Raw genomic sequence first — 20,000 nt, forward strand, 5'->3', positions numbered from 1 at the left:
GTTTTCCTTCCCATAGAAACTAACAGTGTTTTCCTTCCCATAGAAACTAACAGTGTTTTCCTTCCCATAGAAACTAACATTCTTTTTATTTGAAAGTGTCAGAAGATCTCTATTCAATTATTTATGTATCAGGTTGAATCAGGTTAACCTAATATCTCATTCTGATCAGGCTTGTTCTGTGCTCTGCAGTATATTCAGCATGAACCACACTGGTAGCAGAGCTTTGGTGGTACAGCCATGACTTTTAGAGTTAGCCTCATCTGGTCTGCTCTGTAAATAACCACAGCTTTCCATAATAAATGAGTTTGTTGCTATCCCAGAGGACTGCTGTAGGGTGGAACGCACAGTGTCTGTAAGAAATGCCATGCCGGCTTACGTAGCCTGCTGTACAAACAAGATATATGCCAGTTACACAAATAGACATACCGTACGCGCAGCGATAAACAAACGTACAGACAGTGACCTGCGTACACAAAACTGTTCTAAATACACACAAATATGCATTCATATCTGCAAAACCCAAGTACACAATAACAGCCTACAATCATACATCCCACACATACACCACTCCATAGCCTACATCTGTTGGAGCCTCAATGTATACACACACACATTCATATCTAGTCTACGATGACAATCTACTTCTAGTGATTTGCGGTGACTGGTAGAGGAATGAAGAGGAGGGTTAACTGACGAGAGAAGGGCCATTGATACTTGACCAACTCTGGGTTTGTTGAAATGACAGACGATTGAGAGACAGGTTACACACACACCATCCACCCCTGTTAAAACAAACTGTGGATGCATCCCAAACGGCACACTATTCCCCATTCCCCTATGGGCCCTGGTGCACTAAGTAGGGAATAGGGTGCCATTTGGCACGCAGCCTCTGTGCTATTTTGAACCGTGCTGCTAGCGACACACAGTGACACACCGCTCACCCCTTCCTTCGGAGGAAAGCACTGTGGCGGTTTGGTCTCTATGATAATCAGACTGGCATGACGTTGTTGCTCATCTACTCCTCAAGGCTGCTGCTCTCATTATTAGGTTGCTAGGCAACTCCTTCTGCTCTCCGGCAGAACACACACACACACAGAGTAGCCTACCTGGATCCAAAAACAGTCCTACATCCTGAGGAAGAAGAGTCTATCCCCTCTCCTGGCTTTGGTGTCCTGTCCTTGTTCTGCATGTCCTGGGGGTTAGAACCTGGAGGGTCTCCCCATAGCTTGGAGGTTCTTTGAGTTGGTGTTCTGGGGGGCTCTGAGGAGACGCTGGCCCCGGGGGGAGGCGGTGGGACGGAGGAAGGTGCGGCGAAAGTTCTTATGTTCTCCTCTCTATCCATCAAGGCAGGGTCCTTGTAAAGTGCGTTGCTCTTGTTTGCGGCAGGTTGCCTGGTTCTTGACTTTGAAGTCCGGTCCACCAGAAAGGCCTGTCTGTCTGCATAGACTGTACATGTGTTGTCCAGCACCTCGCCACCCTCGGACGACAGCGTGGAGATACTGGATACGGTGGACATAGTGCTTGTAGTCTCCAGCTGGGGGTCTCCAATACTGCGGCTGTCCGGCTCCACATCAATGCCCGAGTCACTGATAGGATCGTAGCTCTCCAAGAGGGCGTGGGGGAAGCAGGGGGGCGTACAGTTGGTGAGCACCGCAGGCCGTTTGATCATGGTCTGGTCAGGGTGGCCTGGGGTGTTACCGTGATAGGGATAGAAGGGGGCTAGAGATGATGGTGCCCTGCCAGCATTTCGTTGCTGTTTCAGGAGCTCAGCGATCGCCCCCTTTTGGTCCTCTGGGATGTCGAAGCTGTTGGCGAACTCGAGCGGCGGTGGCAGTGGGTCAGCAAAGAACTCATCGTCGATGTCCACGGAGGGAACACAGGGTGGAGGGGGGATACTGAAGGGTAGTTTGACCGGCTCGTCTACTGAGGTGACGGTGATCATGGTCTTACTACCTCTGGGTCCAGGGCCCATAGAGTGGGGGTTGTGGGGATTAGGGGAGGCCATTTTGGGGGTGTTAGGTTGGTTGGGGTCCCGGAGCTCACTGGGGGCGCTGTCTGGACTGACCGCCCCGTCCCTCTCCCCCACAGACAGGTTGTTCTCGTCAGTGGTGTGGACCATCAGCAACCCAGCTGACTTCTGCTGAGACGTGTCACCAATGTCTATCAACATGTTCTTCTTCTCCTCTTCTCTCTGAGGACGGGATAGACTCTTGTCCTTGTCTTTGGCCAACGGGTGGTCGTATTTGGACTCTGTCTCGTACTTTGCCTCTGTCATCTGCCTACGAAGCCCCGCCCTGCCCGGTCGACCCATGGTGGCGGTCGAGGAGAAATTTGCGCCCATGCCGGTCCTCAGCTTGGTGTCGATGAACAGAGGCTTGTTCAGGTCAGGTTTAGGCGGTTCGGTCTTCAGCGGGAGTGGCTGGGACTGCTCTCTCATGGCCCGGTCCCGTGCAGCCAGAGCCAGGGCCAGAGGGGAGTTGGGGTCCAGAGGCTTCCCTGTGACTGGGTGGACGTAGCGCCCACTACTGGAGGTATAGGTCTTGGTGGGCAGACTGACCGGGCTGTGGTGGCCAGTGCGCGTGTGGAGCGGCTCTCTCACAACAGTGGGCTCCGGAGTGTTGAAGACCGCTACGTTACCCCCTCTTCTGGGGATGCTGAGTAGTGAGGCAGGTGGGGCCATGAGGCGACGCAGGCGCTCGTCACTACTGAACATTCCCTCGTCGATGGACTTGGAGTGGCGGAGGCGAGGCGCAGGCGCGGGAGGCGAGTCTTCTTCACCCTGGTCGGTGAACCTGTAGGATGGGGAGTTCTGGTGAGAATCCACCATCCTCATCTCACGTTCTCGCACTGCGCCTGCCATGGCTGTGGCAAAGGGACTGCTGGGGTTGTGTCCGTCGTCCGGACAGAGTTGTCCTGAGTGGTCATGGGATCCAGTCTCTATCTCCATGCTGCTGCCCTGGCTGCTCTTCCCACTGCTAGATGTAGAGGGTTCCTTGATGATGATGGTTGGGATTTTTATGGTGCAGGTCTTCTCTGGGCTGTCCTCAATCTTGTTCTGCTTCATCAGCATGCCCTTCCTCCTCTGAGGTTTGTTGGGGGCAAACAGGCCCAGGTTGCCCATTTTCCCCAGGTCTGAGTATGGGTTCTCTGGGATCTGGGCCCTGCGGTTCAGGAAGCTCTGCTGGGCTGTGAGGCCTTGGCCTGGACTCTGGCTACCCTGGTGGTGGTGGTGGTCCTCAGACTGATACTGTTCCGACTGGGGCTCTGTGCAGTACATTCCCCCCTGTTCCCGCCATCCGTCCCTGCCGCCCGTGTTGGGGTCCCCACCTCGCTCAGGGGCGGTGCCTTTGGGAACAGTGTGTCTGATAGTGCCGTAGCCTCTGCCCTGGGGGTTGGGGTCGTTGTTGTAAGGGGGAGATGGAGGGGAGATAGCGGGCGGGGGTGGGATGTCCTCTGATGTGTCCGGCATTGATAGGCTCCTGGTGAATTTCAACATGGGAGGGGTCAGGAACTGAGGGGTGTCCTCTTCTGTTATTCCTGAAAAAGAAACATACATTGACTATTACTTTCCATTAACGGCAATTATAGAATTGAAAACTTCAAGGGTGTGTGTGCAGAAAAAAAGGTCATTGAATACAGATGTGTGTGTGTGTGTGTGTGTGTGTGTGTGTGTGTGTGTGTGTGTGTGTGTGTGTGTGTGTGTGTGTGTGTGTGTGTGTGTGTGTGTGTGTGTGTGTGTATGCCTGTGCACGCATGTGTACTGTATATAAGTGTGTGCTGTACAGTATGTATGCAGGTTAAATATTTAGCATGGACAGAAACATGTTGATATGTAGTTACCAGATGTTCCTATGGACTTTTGTCGCCTCATGGTCCCCTGTCTGTTTGGCACCCCCAGGAAGGGGCCTCGGCCTCTGGGGCTGCCTGGCTCTCTGGGCTGGGTCTGGGTCTGCATCGACACGTCCTGGCTCTCACACATGGACTGTAACAAAGAGAGGAGAAGAGACTGAGCCTGCATGGGAAACAGTCGGTCAGTTTATAGATCAGTTAGAATGATTGTTGATGTACATTTCCTTTCATTTTATTTCATAGCCCTTTACACTCGTACCCATATACGGGTTGAAAATGGCAGATTTCAAATCAAATCAAATTGTATTCACATTTCCATATCATAAAACTGATGTAATATACAGTGTCAATGTTTATGATGACTATGTTAGATGTACAGTTACAAGATGACCTGCCGTTATACCCTGGGTTGTTCTGAACACAATGAGACTGTTTGTTGTATTGTGAAGAACATTTGCAGTGGACCACACACCTGAATGCACTCATGACTCCATTCTATGCACACCTGAATGCACTCATGACTCCATTCTATGCACACCTGAATGCACTCATGACTCCATTCTATGCACACCTGAATGCACTCATGACTCCATTCTATGCACACCTGAATGCATTCATGACTCCATTCTATGCACACCAAAAAGATGACCTGCTTCCCTGAATTGCCTTGTGAAAGCCTAACGCTGTACTTTCTAATTTAGCTAGTCATGTTGGCAAAAGAGCAAGATTAAAAATGATGCTTACCTAACCCAGATTTTGAATTTATAATGGAGCGTTTATGGCTTGAGTAAACAACAGTAATTGTGTAAAGGCGGGGATGCAGGGCTTTATTCCAAACAAAACAACTACAAGTGTGCTTGCTCTAGTTCCTCAATGGCATAGCTAGGAGTCATAAAAATACATTGAAATGCATGATGAACTGTGCACACTTTGGAGAGGTGTGTGGCCACTTGGAAACACCAGCTAGACCTCTCACTTTTATGTTGCACCTATTGTACCCCAAATTTCCCAAGAATATTATTATCATGTTACTGAATGTATCCAGATTTTCTTTATCTTTTTATCAACAAATGCGGCGAAAAGTACAGTAAATGTAAAATGCATATAAAATCAACAGTGTAATGTTTGGATTCAGTCTTGTGTCAGGTGAACTGTTGTGTCCTCAACTTTGGACTAATCATTTTCCCATAATCTCCAAACTGTTCCCTTTTAATTGCTACCTTGGTTATGCATACACTTTAAATATTTATTCCGTAAGAAACATTTCAATTTAGCCCTATCCATATTAGGCAATTCCCACGAGTCTAAGAGGTTATTAACCTAACACATTTATCTGTCCTCTGCTGCAGGTCAACTTGTGAAAGATCTAATGGAAAAGAAAGAACATGAAGCTGTTTAAACCTAAATACTAGTTGAGAAGCAGGTCAGGACCATGAATACCTAACAGATGAAGTCCATCAGGACCATGAACACCTAACAGATGAAGTCCATCAGAACCATGAACAGCTCCTAACAGATGAAGTCCATCAGAACCATGAACACCTAACAGATGCTGTCCATCAGGAACATAAACACCTCCTAACAGATGAAGTCCATCAGAACCATGAATACCTAACAGATGAAGTCCATCAGAACCATGAACACCTCCTAACAGATGAAGTCCATCAGAACTATGAACAGCTCCTAACAGATGAAGTCCATCAGAACCATGAACACCTCCAAACAGATGAAGTCCATCAGAACTATGAACAGCTCCTAACAGATGAAGTCCATCAGAACCATGAACACCTAACAGATGCTGTCCATCAGGAACATAAACACCTCCTAACAGATGAAGTCCATCAGAACATAAACACCTCCTAACAGATGAAGTCCATCATGTACTTCCTATTCCAGCCAGCTTAGAGCAGTAAATTGCAACAGGCAATGGTGCACCCATCAGCATTCTCGCAGCATAGATCTCTATGGTCTTGCTCCAGTGTCACATATCAGCAAACTACACACACAATAATGAAATACATATGCATACCTCACAACATAGTAGTGTAGATAGTAGTAGACTAAAGCCTGGTTAGTGGTTTAAACTTACGTTCATCTCTGGGTTCATGGCCAAGCACCTGCTGTTGGGCCGTGTTTTGACCGTGTTTGCGATCCTTATGTCAGTGTTAGAGTTGTCCCACATGGGCTTCTGAGGAGGCATGTTCTCTTCCACTTTATCTGGAACACAAAGACAGACAGACACCGCTCCACTGTGAGTATAGGATACAATAGCCTACACTCTACATCTGTCTCCAAGCTAAAATGAGCCATCATCTCAGCCAATGACAATCCATTCCGTCAGGCAGAATGGGAAATCAAACCGAGCATTAAGGAAAAGGGAACAGAAATAGTCACACTGACATTGGTCAAAGTCAAAGCCGTGCAAGCTAGCTATCACTTTCTTTTGGTTCTATGATTTAGCTGTTTTGGTCTGTTTTTAAACTCCTTGGCTGCGACCTAAATGGCATCCTATTCCCTATCCAGTCCACTACTTTGGACCAGGGCCCATAGGGCTCTGTTTAAAAGTAGTGGACTATATGAGTTAGGGTGCCATTTAAAACGCAACCCTTAAATAATTGACAATGAGTGACAAGAAGTTGGTAAGACGGCACAAACTGATCTGGACCAGGCTATAGTTCAGCGGAAACTGCACAACCAACATGCTAGTGGTTTTGTCCTTTTTTTCTCTTTTTGAGCGCTCCCATGCATGGGACGATTACTTAGAGTGACTGAGAATACAATCCTCTTCTTTAGACGCTCATTATCTGAAGACTGATCATCTAGAACAGGAAGAAAAGGCAGTTCAGATAGGGACATCCATACGGTATCTAGAGTTATTCTGATTATACATTCAAAACACCCTTCTCTCTCACTGCTGTCAAAAACCTGTGAACTGGGGAGAGAGGGCTATAGGCTACATCCTACTGTCTTCATGAAATACATTATTACTGAATTAAATCTAACCAAGAGCAGGTTGACATTTAGTGTCATGAGTTTTGTCCTGAAGGTAGAACTGAGTAATTTCCCTTTAGATAGGCCAGCTAAAAAGTTAAAATTGGCTATATTGTAAAAATGTATGAAAATAAGGTTAGGGTTAAGCATTAACGTTAGCAGTGTGGTTAAGGTTAGGGTTATGTTTAAAATTAGATTTTATGACTTTGTGGATGTGCTAGCTAGTGACCACTCTGCAAAGCTGTCTCCAGAACAAGATTCATGATGAAAAAGGCTAACCTGCTAAGCAAGAGCAGTTTATGTTTGATGCACATTGTCTGCTATTAGTGTATTAATAACCTTTATCGAAAGACACAGTGTATGACAAATGATAAACATGACTGTTCTCTATTTAAACCCCTGTTGACAAAACAGCTTCATACAGTAATACTCTGATCCTTCTGTCTGCATACTAAGCTCACAGACATGACCATGTGTGTACTGTATAATTAAGACGGAGAAGATTCCAGTGCTGTCTAAAAACATTCTCACCATCACTGGCCACCCATCTATAGCTGTCTCTCTGTCACATCCGCTGATACAGTAACATAGCAGTATTTATGGCAGTAAGGAACCCTGGTGGATTGATGTGAAGAAGCCACACATTCTAAGACACCTCAGTGTCTGGTGTCAACATGCATTCTAGACTTCTAGAAGCATTGCTGCAAATCTCCAGTGTTCTGGTGTGAAGTAGTGGAACACAGAGCGAGGCCGTTACAGCTGAATAATGCGCCTAAGACTAGGCAGCAGCAGGACTGTACACTCTTAGAAAAAAAGGTGCTATCTAGAATCTAAAAGGGTTCTTTGGCTGTACCCATAGGAGAACCCTTTGAAGAACCCTTTTTGGTTCCACGTGGAACCTTTTTGGGTTCCATGTAGAACCCTTTTCAGAGGAAAAGGTGCTCCTATGGGGTCAGCCAAAGACCCCTTTTGGAACCCTTTTTTCTAAGTGTATATAATATTTTTTTGCAGGTAGAATGCTCTCCTGTTATAGTTGACAATGCACTGTACTCTATGCAGCATTATTGCCATGGCAACATCTTGTTTCTGTATGAGTATGAGTCAAATGCCTATTTGTAATGGGCCCATTGTATAACAGTGTTGTGCCCTTAAAGTTAAGTCTGTAGTGTATTCTGAGAAGGCAGCTACCTACTCTCTGATATACGCAGCTGACTGTTGTGCATTAACTCTAGGTCTTCTAGTTATTATCCCATAAAGGTGTTTCAGATCATTTTATCATGACAGAAAACACTACAACCATTTTAGAAGGTTACAAATCTGTGGTTAAAGTAGAGGGATGCATCCTAATCCCAAATGACACCCTATTCCCTTTATAGTGCACTACTTTTGACCAGAGCCCATAGTGTTTTGGTCAAAAGTAGTGGACTATATAGGGAAAAGAGTGCACTTTTGGAAACAACCAAGATCTCTGCTGTTGCTTTTTTCCTGATCTTGCATAACTGTGTCTAAAAGAGGGCCAGAACCATGAATAATGCATGAGAATAGCACTGCGCTCTCACACTGAACTGAAGTACGTAGGCTTTGCTGTGAAAAGTTAGTGTTTAAAAAGGTTCTTGTTCAGAAGGGCATTTTCATATGCTGTTAATTTTTACGACACCCCTGTTTAGGTTACAAACCCTAGACAACAAACACTAGTTCACCTTCATACCCACTAAATGCCCTCTAAAGTCCAATGAGCATGCAGGTAAAGTACACTGAGTATACCAAACATTAGGAACACCTTCTTAATATTGAGTTGTGTCAAATTGGCTGGTTGTCCTTTGGGTGGTGAACCATTCTTGATACACATGGGAAACTGTTGAGCGTGAAATACCCAGTAGCGTTGCAGTTCTTGACACAAATCGGTACACCTGGCACCTACTACCATGCCCTTTCAAAGGAACTTGCACCTTTTGTCTTGCCCATTCACCCTCTGAATGGCACACATACACAATCCATGTCTCAATTGTCTCAAGGTTTAAACATCCTTATTTAACATGTCTTCTCCCCTTCATCTATAATGATTGAAGTGGATTTAACAAGTGACATCAATAAGGGATCATAGCTTTCACCTGGTCAGTCTATATCATGGAAGGAGCAGGTGTTCTTAATGTTTTGTCCACTCAGTGCCTAGCTAAGGATCTAGTGAGTGAGAGAACATATCATCAAGTATATAGCATTCAATCTAATTGAACACAATCGTAAACAAATATGTAGTAAATCAAGTCAAAAGAACAGCAGTTGTTTTGTACATATACTGTATAAAGCATGCCGATCACACTTACCACCCATCTTTTTCCTCAAAGTGGCTTACAAATTAGAAAACGGAAAGAATTTATATAGCAGATGATCAAAAGTAATCAACAAAATAATCTCTCACCATCAACACAGGCTATTATGCAAAAACAGTCTAATATTGTCATTTAAAGCTGAATTATATTATAACCACTACTGACAGTTGTATTTTCATTAAGCAAGCTTCCAAACATGCCACTTGCCCCATAGACAAAGACATAGAATGACCAGTAACCCCATAGACAAAGACATAGAATGACCAGTAATCCCATAGACAAAGATATAGAATGATCAGTAATCCCAGACATAGAATGACCAGTAATCCCATAGACAAAAACATAGAATGACCAGTAATCCCATAGACAAAGACATAGAATGACCAGTAATCCCAGACATAGAATGACCAGTAATCCCATAGACAAAGACATAGAATGACCAGTAATCCCATAGACAAAGATATAGAATGATCAGTAATCCCATAGACAAAGACATAGAATGATCAGTAATCCCATAGACAAAGACATAGAATGACCAGTAATCCCAGACATAGAATGACCAGTAATCCCATAGACAAAAACATAGAATGACCAGTAATCCCATAGACAAAGACATAGAATGACCAGTAACCCCATAGACAAAGACATAGAATGACCAGTAACCCCATAGACATAGAATGACCAGTAACCCCATAGACAAAGACATAGAATGACCAGTAACCCCATAGACAAAGACATAGAATGACCAGTAACCCCATAGACAAAGACATAGAATGACCAGTAATCCCAGACATAGAATGACCAGTAATCCCATAGACAAAAACATAGAATGACCAGTAACCCCATAGACAAAGACATAGAATGACCAGTAACCCCATAGACAAAGACATAGAATGACCAGTAATCCCATAGACAAAAACATAGAATGACCAGTAATCCCATAGACATAGAATGACCAGTAACCCCATAGACAAAGACATAGAATGACCAGTAACCCCATAGACAAAGACATAGAATGACCAGTAACCCCATAGACAAAGACATAGAATGACCAGTAATCCCATAGACAAAAACATAGAATGACCAGTAATCCCATAGACAAAGACATAGAATGACCAGTAATCCCAGACATAGAATGACCAGTAATCCCATAGACAAAGACATAGAATGACCAGTAATCCCATAGACAAAGATATAGAATGATCAGTAATCCCATAGACAAAGACATAGAATGATCAGTAATCCCATAGACAAAGACATAGAATGACCAGTAATCCCAGACATAGAATGACCAGTAATCCCATAGACAAAAACATAGAATGACCAGTAATCCCATAGACAAAGACATAGAATGACCAGTAACCCCATAGACAAAAACATAGAATGACCAGTAATCCCATAGACATAGAATGACCAGTAACCCCATAGACAAAGACATAGAATGACCAGTAACCCCATAGACAAAGACATAGAATGACCAGTAACCCCATAGACAAAGACATAGAATGACCAGTAATCCCAGACATAGAATGACCAGTAATCCCATAGACAAAAACATAGAATGACCAGTAACCCCATAGACAAAGACATAGAATGACCAGTAACCCCATAGACAAAGACATAGAATGACCAGTAATCCCATAGACAAAAACATAGAATGACCAGTAATCCCATAGACATAGAATGACCAGTAACCCCATAGACAAAGACATAGAATGACCAGTAACCCCATAGACAAAGACATAGAATGACCAGTAACCCCATAGACAAAGACATAGAATGACCAGTAACCCCATAGACAAAGACATAGAATGACCAGTAACCCCATAGACAAAGACATAGAATGACCAGTAACCCCATAGACAAAGACATAGAATGACCAGTAACCCCATAGACAAAGACATAGAATGACCAGTAACCCCATAGACAAAGACATAGAATGACCAGTAACCCCATAGACAAAGACATAGAATGACCAGTAATCCCATAGACAAAGACATAGAATGACCAGTAACCCCATAGACAAAGACATAGAATGACCAGTAACCCCATAGACAAAGACATAGAATGACCAGTAACCCCATAGACAAAGACATAGAATGACCAGTAACCCCATAGACAAAGACATAGAATGACCAGTAATCCCATAGACAAAGACATAGAATGACCAGTAACCCCATAGACAAAGACATAGAATGACCAGTAATCCCATAGACAAAGACATAGAATGACCAGTAATCCCATAGACATAGAATGATCGGTCCAATCATGATATTTCTATGACCGGCCCTTCAAAAGACATCTACTGCAGAACAGTTGTAAGCGACATATGAGTCAGCAATAAATTAAAAGCTTTTCAAAAGATGAGTTAAATCAAAGCTATTTACATACAGCATACAGCTCTGAGGTAAATCAATCAAACAATCAATTAAATGTCTAAGTAAATTAATAATATATATTTTTAAAGCGTATTAAATTCAATTTATGATGACATGGCGTGGAATTATGCAATTGTTATGATGGTTGAAAACAGTTGAAAATGATCAGTCATGCTGGCTAATGATCTCTTTATCACTTTAGATGATTCAGCAGCGTCCTTCAAAATGTTCTCTCCAGCTCTCTTCAGATCAAACCCTACAGAGCAGAATAGCTTTGTGCCTTTTTACAAAGTACATAATTGTTCAAGCCCCCTCAAAGAAGAATAAATATAGTCATCTCTTAAATGACGTAAATGAACATTTAAAAATTAGAGAATAAAAAAAAAAGCAGAACTGTGAGATGCGTGCAGCTGTGACCAAACACTAGCTAAGGTATACTGCATACCTTTGTCCACTGTAGAGGCAGGTATTGAAAAGAAATCAGGAGTGCACAGTTACTTTTAAATAGGTTTTCCAGTTAATCAAATCACTAAACAAACACACAGAGAACAAACCACAAGCATACAAAATGCATTTGATCTCTTCGAATTCTATTCTCACAGGTCCACGGGTATATGGAGGATGCTTTGCTGATTCCTACCTAGCTCCTCCAGCTCTGAGGTCATGGATTTGGAGCGCATGGCCATGGACAGGGCAGCGGGAGGAGTCCTACGTGGAGGTGTGGCCACTGCAATGACACAACACACAAAAGCACAGGTATATTCAAGGATGTGATAGAGCTGACTCTATTCTATCTGACAGAAAATAATTTCTGTTCTACATTATACATTTCTAGCTGAGAGTTCTGTAATGTTACATCATCCTGTACAGGCCCCAAGTGTGACATTTATTATAGACAGAACAGGAGTTTGGTGACTCCTTAATTGAGGAGGATGGACTCGTGGTAATGGCTGGAGTGGAATGGTATCAATGTGGTTGATGCCATTCCATTCGCTCCGTTCCAGCCATTATTATAAGCCGTCCTCCCCTCTGTAGCCTCCAGTGGTAGACAGGGATGTTAAAAAACAGGCAAACTTTTTTAAATGCCTGTGCTGCAGCAACGCTGGATTGTTCATGTGACAACGTCACAAGTCTCGCAGGGTGACACCAATCAAGCAGGGTGACGCCATGCAAGCGCCAAGTTCAGTAGCAATCTTCTAACAAAAACATCTAAAAATGTATTTCCCAAATATGCCCCTGACAGTGCAGTTACATCCACTTTGAATTGGACCTGTGCTGCAGTACAGGTTAACTTTGAATGCCCCAACTGTAAAAACCACCGTCTCAACTTCAAGGCTGAAAAGCACCAGTGAATGTTCTTCTAGCAGTCAGCTTCTAGCTTCCTGATACATTACAGTATAGTACAAGGACGGGCCACGACAGTTTAGAACCACCTGGATTCAAATACTATTTGAAATATTTAAAAAACTTTGAGCGTTTGCTCTAGCCTGCCTGGAGTATGGGGTTTGATGTTTTGGGTCTATCTATTGGTCCATTAAGCCAGGCAAGCTAAATCGAGGACAGATTAAGTATTTAAAATGATTTCAAATAGTATTTGAACCCAGCTCTGGTTTGAGGACCAGCTGGGACCCTCACTGTGGATTCACCCCAACCAGACATTGATCCCACTGGCCAGGTGGTGTAGGGCAGAGCAGCAAGGTGAGAAACAGAGAGGATAAGAGGCTTACCTTTCTTCCTGGCCGTGTCATCAGGGTCCAGATTCCTGCTAACTGTCACCACTTTGATGATGAGCCGGTTGCCCCCGTGTCGGATCGTATTGACCACCTGTTTGTGGCCCACCTTCACAACATTTTCCTGGTTCACCTGCAAAACAGAGGACAATACACCTGGGAGTCAGTACAACATGAACCTTCAGGACTCAATGTAACATCGCAACCCTAAAATACAGCTGTAACAGAACGTATTCCATCAGATGTTACATCTCTCAATAACAACTCACTATCAAGCTGATATGAACTCGGCAAAGTCAACATCACTTCAGGACTCAATGACTGGACAGAAATATAACATTACAACCCTAACATAAAATTGTAACAAATCCGTATCCCCATGGAAACAACTCTCCATCATCAAGCTGCTCTGATATGCAGCATATCTTCATTACTCCATGATGTAAAAACACAACCCTTAAAATAGAAATGCAACAACCCGGCAAAACTTGGCAAAGTATTGAGGTTTGACTGAGATTGACGGTGATTATATATCTTCAGTAGTTTTTCGGTATTTCCTGCTCAGAGTTCTCTTGTGGTGTTTCAACCAGATTTTATGGACTGATTCCAGCACAGTATTTCCTGCTTGGAGGTCTCTGGTGATATTTCAACCAGGTTTTATGGACTGATTCCAGCACAGTATTTCCTGCTTGGAGGTCTCTGGTGGTATTCCAACCATCCTGTATAACAGATGTACTGTACACTCTTAGAAAAAAGGGTGCCATTTATAATCAATATAACCTTTATAATACATACAGTGGGGAGAACAAGTATTTGATACACTGACAATTTTGCAGGTTTTCCTACTTACAAAGCATGTAGAGGTCTGTAATTTTTATCATAGGTACACTTCAACTGTGAGAGAAGGAATCTAAAACAAAAATCCAGAAAATCACATTGTATGATTTTTAAGTAATTAATTTGCATTTTATTGCATGACATAAGTATTTGATACATCAGAAAAGCAGAACTGAATATTTGGTACAGAAACCTTAGTTTGCAATTACAGAGATCATACGTTTCCTGTAGTTCTTGACCAGGTTTGCACACACTGCAGCAGGGATTTTGGCCCACTCCTCCATACAGACCTTCTCCAGATCCTTCAGGTTTCGGGGCTGTCGCTGGGCAATACGGACTTTCAGCTCCCTCCAAAGATTTTCTATTGGGTTCAGGTCTGGAGTCTGGCTAGGCCACTCCAGGACCTTGAGATACTTCTTACGGAGCCACTCCTTAGTTGCCCTGGCTGTGTGTTTCGGGTCGTTGTCATGCTGGAAGACCCAGCCACGACCCATCTTCAATGCTCTTACTGAGGGAAGGAGGTTGTTGGTCAAGATCTCGCGATACATGGCCCCATCCATCCTCCCCTCAATACGGTGCAGTCGTCCTGTCCCCTTTGCAGAAAAGCATCCCCAAAGAATGATGTTTCCACCTCCATGCTTCACGGTTGGGATGGTGTTCTTGGGGTTGTACTCATCCTTCTATTCCTCCAAACACGGCGAGTGGAGTTTAGAGCAAAAAGCTCTATTTTTGTCTCATCAGACCACATGACCTTCTCCCATTCCTCCTCTGGATCATCCAGATGGTCATTGGCAAACTTCAGACGGGCCTGGACATGCGCTGGCTTGAGCAGGGGGACCTTGCGTGCGCTGCAGGATTTTAATCCATGACGGCGTAGTGTGTTACTAATGGTTTTCTTTGAGACTGTGGTCCCAGCTCTCTTCAGGTCATTGACCAGGTCCTGCCGTATAGTTCTGGGCTGATCCCTCACATTCCTCATGATCATTGATGCCCCACGAGGTGAGATCTTGCATGGAGCCCCAGACCGAGGGTGATTGACCGTCATCTTGAACTTCTTCCATTTTCTAATAATTGTGCCAACAGTTGTTGCCTTCTCACCAAGCTGCTTGGCTATTGTCCTGTAGCCCATCCCAGCCTTGTACAGGTCTACAATTTATCCCTGATGTCCTTACACAGCTCTCTGGTCTTGGCCATTGTGGAGATGTTGGAGTCTGTTTGATTGAGTGTGTGGACAGGTGTCTTTTATACAGGTAACGAGTTCAAACAGGTGCAGTTAATACAGGTAATGAGTGGAGAACAGGAGGGCTTCTTAAAGAAAAACTAACAGGTCTGTGAGAGCCGGAATTCTTACTGGTTGGTAGGTGATCAAATACTTATGTCATGCAATAAAATGCAAATTAATTACTTAAAAATCATACAATGTGATTTTCTGGATTTTTGTTTTAGATTCCGTCTCTCACAGTTGAAGTGTACCTATGATAAAAATGACAGACCTCTACATGCTTTGTAAGTAGGAAAACCTGCAAAATCGGCAGTGTATCAAATACTTGTTCTCCCCACTGTACATCTCTAACCTGCCTTGGAACCTTGTTTGTTCCAGGCAGAACCCGTTTGGGTTCCATCTAGAACTCCTTCCACGGAAGGCTTCTGAAATGTGTAATGTCCACTTAGAAATGTCACACCTAATTTTCCTTTACAAAACACTGATCAACCCCTACAAAAATATCCATTAATTATAATCCACATAATAATTCACATTTCTTGTTGCTCAAATTAAGACCCTACATCTGTACACTGTGCTACAATCTAATAAACTGTTAATGGACTGTTCTCATTCCTGTATTTCCTGGCCAGAGGTGGTCTCTGAGGTGTTCAACCAGCCTGTATTTTCACTGTGCTGCTGTCTAATGAATCATTGTTTCCAGCCACTCAATCAGGTCCTCAAATCAGGCCCAGGTAACTTTAGCAAGCTAAAAATGAATAGAAGAAATATGGCATGTGATCCCGTGACCAAAATCACCTGAAATCAACTCCATATTTGGTTTGATGTTACGTAAAGATGATTTGGCCTTTTAAATAAATTCCATAGATTTTAAACTAACTGTGGCTCTAGTTAGCTGAAGTTTGTAGTGTCTGTTTAAAGAAAACCGAACCATGGATTACAATTTCTCCTGGCCCATGGACTACTTTCTGGGTGATGAACCATCTAACATCATGTTGTAAAATAGTGAACTACTCCTTTAAAAATACAGATTGTACTGCCTGTCCCACTCTTGAATACAAACATAGAAAACTGCTGCTCCTAGCCATGTTTTCACTCAGCCTCTTCTAATAACACAGTACGGTATGACATCATCCTCTTCTAATGACACAGTACAGTATGACATCATCCTCTTCTAATAACACAGTACAGTATCATCCTCTTCTAATAACACAGTACAGTATGACATCATCCTCTTCTAATAACACAGTATGACATCACTCTTCTAATAACACAGTACAGTATGACATCATCCTCTTCTAATAACACAGTATGACATCATCCTCTTCTAATAACACAGTACAGTATGACATCATCCTCTTCTAATGACACAGTACAGTATGACATCATCCTCTTCTAATAACACAGTACGACATCATCCTCTAATAACACAGTACAGTATGACATCATCCTCTTCTAATAACACAGTACAGTATGATTTCATCCTGTTATAATAACACCGTACAGTATGACATCATCCTCTTCTAATAACACAGTACAGTATGACATCATCCTCTTCTAATAACACAGTACAGTATCATCCTCTTCTAATAACACAGTACAGTATGACATCATCCTCTTCTAATAACACAGTATGACATCACTCTTCTAATAACACAGTACAGTATGACATCATCCTCTTCTAATAACACTGTATGACATCATCCTCTTCTAATAACACAGCACAGTATGACATCATCCTCTTCTAATGACACAGTACAGTATGACATCATCCTCTTCTAATAACACAGTACGACATCATCCTCTAATAACACAGTACAGTATGACATCATCCTCTTCTAATAACACAGTACAGTATGATTTCATCCTGTTATAATAACACAGTACAGTACGACATCATCCTCTTCTAATAACACAGTACAGTATGATTTCATCCTGTTACAATAAACACCGTACAGTATGACATCATCCTCTTCTAATAACACAGTACAGTATGATTTCATCCTGTTATAATAACACAGTACAGTATGACATCATCCTCTTCTAATAACACAGTACAGTATGATTTCATCCTGTTATAATAACACCGTACAGTATGACATCATCCTCTTCTAATAACACAGTACAGTATGATTTCATCCTCTTCTAATAACACAGTATGACATCATCCTCTTCTAATAACACAGTACAGATATGATATCATCCTCTTCTAATAATACAGTACAGATATGATATCATCCTCTTCTATTAACATACAATAACATTACAGTAGATCTGTTCTGGGTGACACAGACAAAGACAGAATCAGCATATGCTCTGGGAGCTAGAGCCAACAATCACTCTCAAAACGGGGTTCCTGTCATAAACAACTCTGTATCATATCAAACAATCTCTCCACTTTTACTCATCATAAAGGTTCTCAATCTCCATCACAAAGCTAGACAGCTAATACGGAGAGATCTGGGGGGCAGTATTATTGAGCCAAGCCTAAAGCCAGTGGAGTGTCTTCATCATTATAGGGACAGTATTGTATTGAGCCAAGCCTAAAGCCAGTGGAGTGTCTTCATCATTACAGGGACAGTATTGTATTGAGCCAAGCCTAAAGCCAGTGGAGAGTCTTCATCATTACAGGGACAGTATTGTATTGAGCCAAGCCTAAAGCCAGTGGAGAGTCTTCATCATTACAGGGACAGTATTGTATTGAGCCAAGCCTAAAGCCAGGGGAGAGTCTTCATCATTACAGGGACAGTATTATATTGAGCCAAGCCTAAAGCCAGGGGAGAGTCTTCATCATTACAGGGACAGTATTATATTGAGCCAAGCCTAAAGCCAGGGGAGAGTCTTCATCATTACAGGGACAGTATTGTATTGATCCAAGCCTAAAGCCAGGGGAGAGTCTTCATCATTACAGGGACAGTATTGTATTGAGCCAAGCCTAAAGCCAGGGGAGAGTCTTCATCATTACAGGGACAGTATTGTATTGAGCCAAGCCTAAAGCCAGGGGAGAGTCTTCATCATTACAGGGACAGTATTATATTGAGCCAAGCCTAAAGCCAGGGGAGAGTCTTCATCATTACAGGGACAGTATTGTATTGAGCCAAGCCTAAAGCCAGGGGAGAGTCTTCATCATTACAGGGACAGTATTGTATTGACCCAAGCCTAAAGCCAGGGGAGAGTCTTCATCATTACAGGGACAGTATTGTATTGATCCAAGCCTAAAGCCAGGGGAGAGTCTTCATCATTACAGGGACAGTATTATATTGAGCCAAGCCTAAAGCCAGGGGAGAGTCTTCATCATTACAGGGACAGTATTGTATTGATCCAAGCCTAAAGCCAGGGGAGAGTCTTCATCATTACAGGGACAGTATTGTATTGAGCCAAGCCTAAAGCCAGGGGAGAGTCTTCATCATTACAGGGACAGTATTGTATTGATCCAAGCCTAAAGCCAGGGGAGAGTCTTCATCATTACAGGGACAGTATTGTATTGAGCCAAGCCTAAAGCCAGGGGAGAGTCTTCATCATTACAGGGACAGTATTGTATTGAGCCAAGCCTAAAGCCAGGGGAGAGTCTTCATCATTACAGGGACAGTATTGTATTGATCCAAGCCTAAAGCCAGGGGAGAGTCTTCATCATTACAGGGACAGTATTGTATTGATCCAAGCCTAAAGCCAGGGGAGAGTCTTCATCATTACAGGGACAGTATTGTATTGAGCCAAGCCTAAAGCCAGGGGAGAGTCTTCATCATTACAGGGACAGTATTGTATTGATCCAAGCCTAAAGCCAGGGGAGAGTCTTCATCATTACAGGGACAGTATTATATTGATCCAAGCCTAAAGCCAGGGGAGAGTCTTCATCATTACAGGGACAGTATTGTATTGATCCAAGCCTAAAGCCAGGGGAGAGTCTTCATCATTACAGGGACAGTATTGTATTGATCCAAGCCTAAAGCCAGGGGAGAGTCTTCATCATTACAGGGACAGTATTGTATTGATCCAAGCCTAAAGCCAGGGGAGAGTCTTCATCATTACAGGGACAGTATTGTATTGATCCAAGCCTAAAGCCAGGGGAGAGTCTTCATCATTACAGGGACAGTATTATATTGATCCAAGCCTAAAGCCAGGGGAGAGTCTTCATCATTACAGGGACAGTATTGTATTGATCCAAGCCTAAAGCCAGGGGAGAGTCTTCATCATTACAGGGACAGTATTGTATTGATCCAAGCCTAAAGCCAGGGGAGAGTCTTCATCATTACAGGGACAGTATTGTATTGATCCAAGCCTAAAGCCAGGGGAGAGTCTTCATCATTACAGGGACAGTATTATATTGATCCAAGCCTAAAGCCAGGGGAGAGTCTTCATCATTACAGGGACAGTATTATATTGATCCAAGCCTAAAGCCAGGGGAGAGTCTTCATCATTACAGGGACAGTATTGTATTGATCCAAGCCTAAAGCCAGGGGAGAGTCTTCATCATTACAGGGACAGTATTGTATTGATCCAAGCCTAAAGCCAGGGGAGAGTCTTCATCATTACAGGGACAGTATTATATTGATCCAAGCCTAAAGCCAGGGGAGAGTCTTCATCATTACAGGGACAGTATTGTATTGATCCAAGCCTAAAGCCAGGGGAGAGTCTTCATCATTACAGGGACAGTATTGTATTG

The 20,000-nt window shown here is 43.2% G+C and overlaps 1 protein-coding gene across 1 annotated transcript in view; it reads right to left on the reverse strand.

Moving 5' to 3' along the window:
• LOC139584323 (SH3 and multiple ankyrin repeat domains protein 2-like) overlaps positions 1–20,000 on the reverse strand; it is a 190,660-nt gene that overhangs the window by 6,978 nt on the left and 163,682 nt on the right. The window contains exons 18-25 of the mRNA XM_071416020.1: positions 13,276–13,411; positions 12,189–12,275; positions 11,994–12,002; positions 9,165–9,188; positions 6,609–6,668; positions 5,939–6,066; positions 3,841–3,982; positions 1,107–3,537 (exon numbers count right to left, since the gene is read on the reverse strand). Coding sequence (XP_071272121.1) covers positions 1,107–3,537; positions 3,841–3,982; positions 5,939–6,066; positions 6,609–6,668; positions 9,165–9,188; positions 11,994–12,002; positions 12,189–12,275; positions 13,276–13,411 — 3,017 coding nt within the window. The remainder of the gene's footprint in view (positions 1–1,106; positions 3,538–3,840; positions 3,983–5,938; positions 6,067–6,608; positions 6,669–9,164; positions 9,189–11,993; positions 12,003–12,188; positions 12,276–13,275; positions 13,412–20,000) is intronic.

The sequence above is a fragment of the Salvelinus alpinus genome, chromosome 9 (assembly GCF_045679555.1).
Source record: "Salvelinus alpinus chromosome 9, SLU_Salpinus.1, whole genome shotgun sequence".
Taxonomy (NCBI): domain Eukaryota; kingdom Metazoa; phylum Chordata; class Actinopteri; order Salmoniformes; family Salmonidae; genus Salvelinus; species Salvelinus alpinus.